This window comes from Pristiophorus japonicus, unplaced genomic scaffold (assembly GCF_044704955.1).
Source record: "Pristiophorus japonicus isolate sPriJap1 unplaced genomic scaffold, sPriJap1.hap1 HAP1_SCAFFOLD_4067, whole genome shotgun sequence".
NCBI lineage: Eukaryota > Metazoa > Chordata > Chondrichthyes > Pristiophoridae > Pristiophorus > Pristiophorus japonicus.
The window spans coordinates 1-10,875 of NW_027253945.1; the positions used below are offsets into that span (position 1 = coordinate 1).

The 10,875-nt window shown below is 53.1% G+C and overlaps 1 protein-coding gene across 1 annotated transcript; it reads left to right on the plus strand.

Annotated features, from left to right (window-relative positions):
• Positions 1–7,934: 7,934 nt before the first annotated feature.
• LOC139250662 (B-cell lymphoma 6 protein homolog) lies at positions 7,935–9,641 on the plus strand (the record flags this gene model as incomplete). Its single annotated transcript, XM_070873034.1, has 3 exons — positions 7,935–8,289; positions 8,748–8,913; positions 9,420–9,641. Coding segments are annotated over exons 2-3 (383 nt in total), but the record flags the coding sequence as incomplete, so codon positions are not given.
• Between the last annotated feature and the right edge of the window lie 1,234 nt (positions 9,642–10,875).

Below are 10,875 nucleotides of genomic sequence, written 5' to 3' on the forward strand. Positions count from 1 at the left end.
AGCCGTCGGCCCCCCGCGCGCGCGCGCCCGCCGGTCTCCCTCTCTCTCTCTCCTCCTTCTCCCCTCTCTCTCTCTCCCTCCTTCTCCCCTCTCTCTCTCTCCCTCCTTCTCCCCTCTCTCTCTCTCCCCCTCCTTCTCCCTCTCTCTCTCTCCCTCCTTCTCCCCTCTCTCTCTCTCCCTCCTTCTCCCCTCTCTCTCTCTCCTCCTTCTCCCCTCTCTCTCTCTCCCTCCTTCTCCCCTCTCTCTCTCTCCCTCCTTCTCCCCTCTCTCTCTCTCTCCTCCTTCTCCCCTCTCTCTCTCTCTCTCCCTCCTTCTCCCCTCTCTCTCTCTCTCTCCCTCCTTCTCCCCTCTCTCTCTCTCTCTCCCTCCTTCTCCCCCTCTCTCTCTCTCTCTCCCTCCTTCTCCCCTCTCTCTCTCTCTCTCCCTCCTTCTCCCCTCTCTCTCTCTCCCTCCTTCTCCCCTCTCTCTCTCTCCCTCCTTCTCCCCTCTCTCTCTCTCCCTCCTTCTCCCCTCTCTCTCTCTCCCTCCTTCTCCCCTCTCTCTCTCTCTCTCTCCTTCTCCCCTCTCTCTCTCTCTCTCCCCCCGGGGTGGGGGTTTGTGCTGTTTTGGGTCTTTATTTGCACTGCGCTGTGATACTGATTGTTGGGGGCTCTCCCCGGATCAGGAGCGCGCTGTTGTGACGGCAGGCAGCCACTTTACTAAGTTTTGTCCTGATTGACATGAAATCCCAATTCAAGTCCCCAGCAGCAAAGCTGGGGTTTAGACACACTGGGAGCAAGGGGGGGGGTGCAGGCTGGCTTACAGCTGCGTGTCCCACAAAATCGCGGGGTCCGGCAGAAAGGGTGGCTCCGCTGTGTGCTGAGTGAAACCGTCCCACTGATTGCAGGGGCTGTGTACACGGGGGGGGCTGAAAAGTACTTGGCTGTGCACTTGAAGAGCCATAACCTACAGGGCTATGGACCGAGAGCTGGAAAGTGGGATTAGGCTGGAGAGCTCTTTTTCGACCGGCACAGACAGTCGGCCAAATAGTCTCCTTCTGCGCGCTAAATGTTAATTCTAAGGAGGCTATTCAGCCCATCGTGCCAGTGCCGGCTCTTTAAAAGAGTGATCCAGTTAGTCCCACTTCCCTGTGCTCTCCCTGTAGCCCTAGATATTTTTCCTTGAGGCACATAGGAATAGGAGGAGGCCATTCAGCCCCTTGATTGGTCATGATCTCATTGAATGGTGGAACAATCAGTATCTGTACTCCATCTACCCGCCTTGGTTCTGTAACCCTCAACACCCTTGCCGAAAAAAAAAATCCTTAAATTTCAAACCAGATTGAATTGTCCCCCCCCAGCCTCAACAGCTTGCCTCAAGTATTTATCCAAATATCTTTTGAAAGTCACGATTGAATCTATTCCCACCGCCCTTTCAGGCAGTGTGTTCTAGATCACAACAACTCGCATTAAAAAAAAGTCTAATTTCCTCCTTTTGGTTCTTTTGCCAATCACCTTAAATCTGTGTCCTCTGATTCTCGACCCTTCCGCCAATGGGAACCGTTTCTCTCTCTCTAATCTGTCCAGACCCCTCATGATTTTGAACACCTCTATCAAATCTCCTCTCAACCTTCTCTGCTCCAAGGAGAACAACCCCAGCTTCTCCAGTCTATCCACATAACTGAAGGGACGCGATTGCTGCCGGGAAGTTGAAGTTGTTTTTGATTGCTCGTTAACTGAAAAGAAAATATTGTTGGCATTACATAGAAAACCCTTCCAGGGGGAGGGAAGCAGGGTGGAAAGAGAGGTCCACTGTCGAACAGAGCCGCATTGGGAAAAGAGAATTTGTGCCTGCAAAGCACAGTAAAAGTCAATTTTTATTCATTTTCTTCTCCTTCCCCTTCACACGGAGCTTCCGCACAGCACAAATAAATCTCCACAAGCCTACCCTTGCAAAAATATCATGCATTAATATTTACACCAATCCACACTATTGTATATTATACCTTAGACTTGGGCATGTGATGTAACTATTATACACTCGTACTTAAAATACCAGAGATTTATGCACAGGGCGCTTCATGCAGATTGTGGTCGTTGGCAGCAGTCACTCTGTAACAAGTCCCTTATCCCTGACTCCAGCTCAGTCAATCTCTGCACCCTGTCCAGGGCCTGAACATCTTCCAGAGTTGGACACAATTCTCCAGCTGGGGCCCAACCAGTGTTTTATAAAGGTTAAGCAAACTTCCTTGCTTTTGTTCTGTCATTTTGTAACGAGTCGCAGTGTGAAGTAACCTTGCAGGACGAGAAAGGAGATGTCCCTGTCACTTGTTCATCCCTTTGGAAGTTGCACCGGATCCCCGCAGCTGGAAGGACATTCATGGGCCGCGGCCGCCACCTGCCGCCCGACGGCAGTACTGCCGGTGAAATGAGCCGCGGCCGCCACCTGCCGCCCGACGGCAGTACTGCCGGTGAAATGAGCCGCGGCCGCCACCTGCCGCCCGACGGCAGTACTGCCGGTGAAATGAGCCGCGGCCGCCACCTGCCGCCCGACGGCAGTACTGCCGGTGAAATGAGCCGCGGCTGCCGCCGGTACTGAGTTTGGGGCGGAGTCCCGGGCGCTCAGGTAGAGAGTGGGGAGACAGTTAATGTCAGTCAGGCTCCTTCAGCGGTGGGATGAGGTGCCGCTGCGATCCGCCCCTAATCTGGGCTGGTCCATGAACTCATTTAAATATTTTTGTACACAATCTGGTAATGGCCAGATAATTTTTTTGTGATGTGGTTTGAGGCATTAATGTTGGTCCCAGGTCTTTGAAATAGTGCAGCACTCTGAGTACTTGCCCTCCGATGGTGCAGGTCTCACTCACTACTCCGATTTAAAATTAACAATTCACCCCCAGCATCAACTGCTGTTTGTGGAAGAGTTTTCCAAATTTCTACCTCCCTTTGTGTGTAGAGGTGTTTCCTAATTCCACCCCTGAAAGGTCTGGCTCTAATTTTTAGACCCTGCCCCCTGGTCCTAGACTCCCCAACCAGCGGAAATACTTTCTCTCTATCTACCCTATCTGTTCCCCTTAATATCCTGAAAACTTCAATCAGATCACCCCTTAACCTTCTAAATTCCAGGAAATACGACCCTAATTTGTGTAATCTCTCCTCGAAATGTAGCCCTTGGAAGTCCGGGTATAATTCTGGTAAACCTACGCTGCACTCCCTCCAAGGCCAATATATCCCTCCCAGGTGTGGTGTCCAGAACTGCTCCCAGTGCTCCAGGTGTGGTCTAACCAGATATTGTACAGCTGCAGCATAACTTCTACCCCTTGTATTCTAGATATAAAGGCCAGCATTCTATTGGCCTTTTTGATTATTTTTTGCACGTGTTGATGACATTTTAATGATCTATGTACCTGGACCCCAAGTCCCTTTGGACCTGCACTGTGTTTAGCCTTTCACCATTTAGAAAGTACCCTGTTCTATCCTGTTTAGGTCCACACATTTGCCTCACATTTGAAATCCATTTGCCACAGTTTTGCCCATTCACTTAATCTATCAATATCCCTCAGTACCGCCCCTCCGACAGCGCGCCGCTCCCTCAGTACCGCCCCTCCGACAGCGCGGCACTCCCTCGGTACCGCCCCTCCGACAGCGCGCCGCTCCCTCAGTACTGCCCCTCTGACAGCGCGCCGCTCCCTCGGTACTGCCCCTCCGACAGCGCGCCGCTCCCTCAGTACCGCCCCTCCGACAGTGCAGCACTCCCTCAGTACCGCCCCTCCGACAGCGCGCCGCTCCCTCGGTACCGCCCCTCCGACAGCGCGCCGCTCCCTCGGTACTGCCCCTCCGACAGCGCACCGCTCCCTCGGTACTGCCCCTCCGACAGCGCGCCGCTCCCTCGGTACTGCCCCTCCGACAGAGCGGCGCTCCCTCGGTACTGCCCCTCCGACAGCGCACCGCTCCCTCGGTACTGCCCCTCCGACAGCGCGCCGCTCCCTCGGTACTGCCCCTCCGACAGCGCGCCGCTCCCTCGGTACTGCCCCTCCGACAGCGCGCCGCTCCCTCAGTGATGGTGAGCCAGGGCTGACATCTTTGCATGGTGTTTAATTGGCTGCTGCTGAAGAAATTCAGTAATATCTTTAAAATATTAATTTGGTGCTGGATGCGTCCAAGCTGTTGAACTTTAGCCGGCCCTGTGCTGTGTGTTGGGGGCGGGTGGGGTTTGTCATTGTAATATGGTTGCACTCTGCCAGCCTGGAATGTCTGGGTGTCTGGGTCTCGCCTATCACCTCTGGTGAAAATCCGGTTGGAGGAAATGTGATTTTCCCCCCAAGTTGGGTTGATAGAGAAACTATTCCCTCTGGTGGGGGAGTTCAGAACAAGGGGATGTAACCTTAAAATTGGAGCCAGGCCATTCGGGGTGATGTCAGGAAGCACCTCTACTACAACAACAACTGGTATTTATATAGCGCCTGTAACATAGTGAAATGCCCCAAGGCGCTTCAGAAGAGTATTATGAGATTAAGAAATTTGACATTGAACCGCATAAGGAGATATTAGGGCAGGTGAACAAAAGCTCGGTCAAAGAGATAGGTTTTGAGGAGCGTTTTGAAGGAGGAAAGAGAGGTTTAGGGAGGGAGTTCCAGAGCTTGGGGCCGAGGCAACAGAAAGCACGGCCACCAATGGTGGAGCGATTATAATCAGGGATGCTCAAGAGGGCAGAATTAGAGGAGTGCAGACATCTTGGGGGTGGGGCCGGGGGGGGGGGCGCTTTGTGGGGCTGGAGGAGATTACAGAGATAGGGAGGGGGCGAGGGCCATGGAGGGATTTGAAAATAAGGATGATGATTTTGAAATCGAGGTGTTGCTTAACTGAGTGCCAATGTAGGTCAGTGAGCACAGGGGGTAATGTGTGAGTGAGACTTGGTGCGAGTTAGGTCATGGGCAGCCGAGTTTTGGATCACCTCAAGTTTACGTAGGGTAGAATGTGGGAGGCCAGCCAGGAGTGTGTTGGAAGTCAAGTCTAGAGGTAATAAATGCACGGATGAGGGCTTCAGCAGCGGAAGAGCTGAGGCCGGGGCAGAAACAGGCGATGTTACGGAGCTGGAAATAGGCGGTCTTAGTTATACTGCGGATATGGGGTCGAAAGCTCATTTCGGGGTCAAATATGTTACCGAGGTTGTGAGCAGTCTGGTTCAGTCTCAGATGGAGGTTGGGGAGAGGACATGTCCCACAATAGGCTGTAGATGCTGGGGGTCAATTGGAGCTTTCAAGACTGAGATGGATAGATTTCTGTTGGGTAGGAGTATCGAGGGACATGGAGCCAAGATGGGTCGAGGGAGTTTAGACACAGATCAGCCACGATCTAATTGAATGGCGGAACAGGCTTGAGGGGCTGAATGAACTCATTGTTACTATTTCAAATCCAGTGGTGAGGACAAATCTTCCAACACGTCTGCTTCAATGTAAAAATTAGCTTGTGAACAGCTCAAGCTCAAAACGGAGAGTTGCAGGAAGGTGTAAACTGTGGACAGTGTGCGGACACCGACACCAGAGGGCAGCACCGAGCCTGTGGACAGTGTGTGGATACTGACACCAGAGGGCAGCACCGAGCCTGTGGACAGTGTGTGGATACTGACACCAGAGGGCAGCACCGAGCCTGTGGACAGTGTGTGGACACAGACACCAGAGGGCAGCACCGAGCCTGTGGACAGTGTGTGGATACTGACACCAGAGGGCAGCACCGAGCCTGTGGACAGTGTGTGGATACTGACACCAGAGGGCAGCACCGAGCCTGTGGACAGTGTGTGGATACTGACACCAGAGGGCAGCACCGAGCCTGTGGACAGTGTGTGGACACAGACACCAGAGGGCAGCACCGAGCCTGTGGACAGTGTGTGGATACTGACACCAGAGGGCAGCACCGAGCCTGTGGACAGTGTGTGGATACTGACACCAGAGGGCAGCACTGAGCCTGTGGACAGTGTGTGGATACTGACACAAGAGGGCAGCACCGAGCCTGTTGATAATGTGTGGATACTGACACCAGAGGGCAGCACCGAGCCTGTGGACAGTGTGTGGACACCGACACCAGAGGGCAGCACCGAGCCTGTGGACAGTGTGTGGACACCGACACCAGAGGGCAGCACCGAGCCTGTGGACAGTGTGGACACCGACACCAGAGGGCAGCACCGAGCCTGTGGACAGTGTGTGGATACTGACACCAGAGGGCAGCACCGAGCCTGTGGACAGTGTGTGGACACCTACACCAGAGGGCAGCACCGAGCCTGTGGATAATGTGCGGACACTGACGCCAGAGGGCAGCACCGAGCCTGTGGACAGTGTGTGGACACCGACACCAGAGGGCAGCACCGAGCCTGTGGACAGTGTGTGGACACCGACACCAGAGGGCAGCACCGAGCCTGTGGATAGTGTGGACACCGACACCAGAGGGCAGCACCGAGCCTGTGGACAGTGTGTGGATACTGACACCAGAGGGCAGCACCGAGCCTGTGGACAGTGTGTGGACACCTACACCAGAGGGCAGCACCGAGCCTGTGGATAATGTGCGGACACTGACACCAGAGGGCAGCACCGAGCCTGTGGAAAGTGTGTGGACACCGACACCAGAGGGCAGCACCGAGCCTGTGGATAATGTGCGGACACTGACACCAGAGGGCAGCACCGAGCCTGTGGAAAGTGTGTGGACACCGACACCAGAGGGCAGCACCGAGCCTGTGGATAATGTGCGGACACTGACACCAGAGGGCAGCACCGAGCCTGTGGATAATGTGCGGACACTGACACCAGAGGGCAGCACCGAGCCTGTGGATAATGTGCGGACACTGACACCAGAGGGCAGCACCGAGCCTGTGGATAATGTGCGGACACTGACACCAGAGGGCAGCACCGAGCCTGTGGATAATGTGCGGACACTGACACCAGAGGGCAGCACCGCGCCTGTGGCAGCAAATGCTTGAAATACTCAGCAGACCAGGCAGCATCTGTGGAGAGAGAAACAGTTAATGTTTCAGGTCTGTGACCGTTCCTCATCGAAAACAGACGAAAGGTCATGAAACATTAACTCTGTTTCTCGCTCCACAGATGCTGTCTGGCCTGCTGAGTATTTCCAGCATTTTCTCTCTTTCTGTGGCAATTAAAGTTCCCACCCCTGCGAGCTCTGGCTGCGGGCTCTGGGCTCTGGGCTGCGGGCTCTGGGCTCTGTCTATTGCAGGTTGTACTGAGCTCCCAGTGGGGCTGGGCTGCCCGTGGTCACGATCCGGTTGCAGTGCGAGTGTGAGCCGGGCATCCTGCAGGCTGACGATGTGGGTGGGAGACGCTCTTGGAATAAAACCAACTTTGAGTTTAGCTCAAACCTGTCGGGGGAATTTTGTTCGGAATGGTGAGCCAGTGGGGTGGGGGGGAGGGAGTGAGAGTGAGAGTGAGAGTGAGAGTGAGAGTGAGAGTGAGAGTGAGAGTGAGAGTGAGAGTGAGAGACGGTGGGGTGGGGGAGGGTCAGTGATTTGGCAGAGTTTGGCGGAAGGCTGACGGTTCAGCCCTGGTCTCTAGCGCTGTGCTGTTCACTCTCGCTGAGTAACGATGGGCTGGTCAGTAACGACAGCGGTAACTATGGGCTGTCTGTAACAACGGTAACTATGGGGTGTCAGTAACAATGGCGGTAACGACGGTAACTATGGGCTGTCGGTAACAACGGTATCTGTGGGCTGTCGGTAACGGCGGTAACTGTGGGCTGTTGGTATCGACGGTAACTATGGGCTGTCAGTAACGACGGTGGTAACTATGGGCTGTCTGTAACGACGGCGGTAACTATGGGCTGTCAGTAACGGCGGTAACTATGGGCTGTCGGTATCGACGGTAACTATGGGCTGTCGGTATCGGCGGTAACTATGGGCTGTCGGTATCGGCGGTAACTATGGGCTGTCGGTAACGACGGTAACTATGGGCTGTCGGTATCGGCGGTAACTATGGGCTGTCGGTAACGACGGTAACTATGGGCTGTCGGTAACGACGGTAACTATGGGCTGTCGGTAACTATGGGCTGTTGGTAACGACGGTATGTTGCTGAGGAAGCTGTGAATTGTCTGCTGGGGAAGCAAGTTTTATTTTGCTATTTCTTGGCTGTTAAATTGAAGTCTCTTGACGCTGCAACGCGTGCTGGCTCTTTAAGGACATCCCACATCTGCGGAGGACACCGCTGTTGTTTAGTGATGTGACTGAAACCACCACTGACTCATTCTTGCATTTTCCTTTTCTCTTTGCAGACTTGTTGCTGATGAACTCTTGTCTGGGACATTGATCTGGTAAGTTCGAAATCCAATGGCTGCAGCTTGTTTCTATGTTTCAATTTCTGGAAAGTGTTAGAATTTTGAACATGTTTGTAAACTTTGCTCGAGTTCCTGTGATTGGCGACTGCAGTTACTGTCAGAGCAGCAGGGAGCTGTGCAGTGAATACCTGTCCTTCAGTGTGAGTGAGTGAGGTGCAGTCTGGACAGTCCTGCAGTCTTGTGTGCTCTTGTTATTTGTATATTTTCAGATAAAGCTGTGAAAGAATCGAATAGAATTTCTCATTTAAATCTGCAGCTTGTGTTGGTCTCCAAAAGGCTTCAACAATTTTCCAACAAAAGTTGGAATCTGGGATCAGGTTGGGATAACGAGCTTCAGTAAAGTGGGATTGAATTGGGTTGGTATTCTCCGCGACGGGAGTGTCTCCGGATTGCCAAGGTGCGGGGGGGTTTAAATGTCTCTCTGTGTGTTTCAGACACGATGGCTACAGCATCGAACAGCTGCATCCAGTTCACCAGACATGCCAGCGATGTTCTCTTTAATCTCAACCGCCTGCGATCACGGGACATCCTGACTGACGTCACTATCCTGGTGGACCGTCAGCGATTCCGAGCGCACAAAACGGTGCTCATGGCCTGCAGGTAGGACCCGTGCAGACTCCGCAAATCACAGACTTCGCAAATCACAGCCATAAAGTACAATACAATCTTGTAACAAGGTGAAGGAAATGCCCCTGCCTGCCCTGTGGGCCTCTGTTTCCCCCGACACTCTGTTTCCCCCCCCCCCCCCCCCCCCCCCCCGGACACTCTGTCCTCCACCTGCCCCCCCCCCATTCCCCCCCCCGGACACTCTGTCCCTCCCCCCCGACACCCCCGTACTGTGGCCCCTCTGTCTCTTTCCCCCCGCCCCTTGTGATTGGCTGGCAGGGGTTACAATTTAGGGTAACCATGGCAATGTCCGTTTCCTTTCCGCCTGGTCACATGCTCAGCAGCTGGTGGGACCGTAGCCAGTGGAGCACCAGTGACTGGGCAACTCTCGAAAACCCAGCAAGGTCTCTGCGCGCGTCTCTCTCCATCTGCGTTTGTCTCTCTCCATCTGCGTGTGTCTCTGTTGCACTGACAAAATGTTGATTATTCTCGGTTTTCAGCGGCCTGTTCTACGCCATCTTCACTGATCAGATGAAGTTTAACTTGAATTTGATTAGTCTGGACCCTGACGTTGACCCAGAGGGATTTGGAATTTTGCTGGATTTCATGTATACCTCGCGCCTGCCCCTGAGGGACAGCAGCATCATGGTGGTGATGAGCACCGCCCTTTACCTGCAGATGGACCACGTGGCAGGCACTTGCCGCAGGTACCTGCAGTCCAGGTGAGACAACTGGCCATTTGGTTTGTGCATAAATCTGACCTAATCCTTTTCAAAGTGGAACAACATTATGCAGGTACAGCAAGCGATCAGGAAGACAAATAGCATGTTGGCCTTTATTGCAAGGGGGTTGGAGTATCAGAGTAAGGAAGTCCTGCTACAATTGTACAGGGCCTTGGTGAGACCGCACCTGGAGTTTTGGTCTCCTTTACCTAAGGAAGGATATACTTGCCATAGAGGGAGTGCAACGAAGGTTCACCAGACTGATTCCTGGGATGGGAGGTTTGTCCTATGAGGAAAGATTGAGTAGACTAGGCCGATATTCTCTAGAGTTTAGAAGAATGCGAGGTGATCTCATTGAAACACACACAATTCTTACAGGGCTTGACAGTGTAGATGCAGGGAGGATGTTTCCCCTGGGCTGGGGAGTCGAGAACCAGGGGTCACAATCTCAGGATAAGGGGTCGGCCATTTAGGACTGAGATGAGGAATTTCTTCACTCGGGGTGGTGAATCTTTGGAATTCTCTACCCAGCAGGCTGTGGATGCTCAGTCTCTTGAGTATACTCGAGCAAAAACAGGGAGGCAGAATATTATCTGAATGGTGACAGATTAGGAAAAGGGGAGGTGCAACGAGACCTGGGTGTCATGGTACATCAGTCATTGAAAGTTGGCATGCAGGTACAGCAGGCAGTGAAGAAGGCAAATGGCATGTTGGCCTTCATAGCGAGAGGGTTTGAGTATAGGAGCGGGGAGGTCTTACTGCAATTGTACAGGGCCTTGGTGAGGCCACACCTGGAGTATTGTGTACAGTTTTGGTCTCCTAACCTGAGGAAGGACATTCTTGCTATTGAGGGAGTGCAGCAAAGGTTCACCAGACTGATTCCTGGGATGGCAGGACTGACATATGAAGAAAGACTGGATCAACTGGGCTTGTATTCACTGGAATTTAGAAGAATGAGAGGGGATCTCATAGAAACATATCAAATTCTGACGGGATTGGACAGGTTAGATGCAGGAAGAATGTTCCCGATGTTTGGGAAGTCCAGAACCAGGGGTCACAGTCTAAGGATAAGGGGTAAGCCATTTAGGACCGAGATGAGGAGAAACTTCTTCACTCAGAGAATTGTGAACCTGTGGAATTCTCTACCACAGAAAGTTGTTGAGGCCAGTTCGTTAGATATATTCAGAAGGGAGTTAGATGTGGCCCTTACGGCTAAAGGGATCAAGGGGTATGG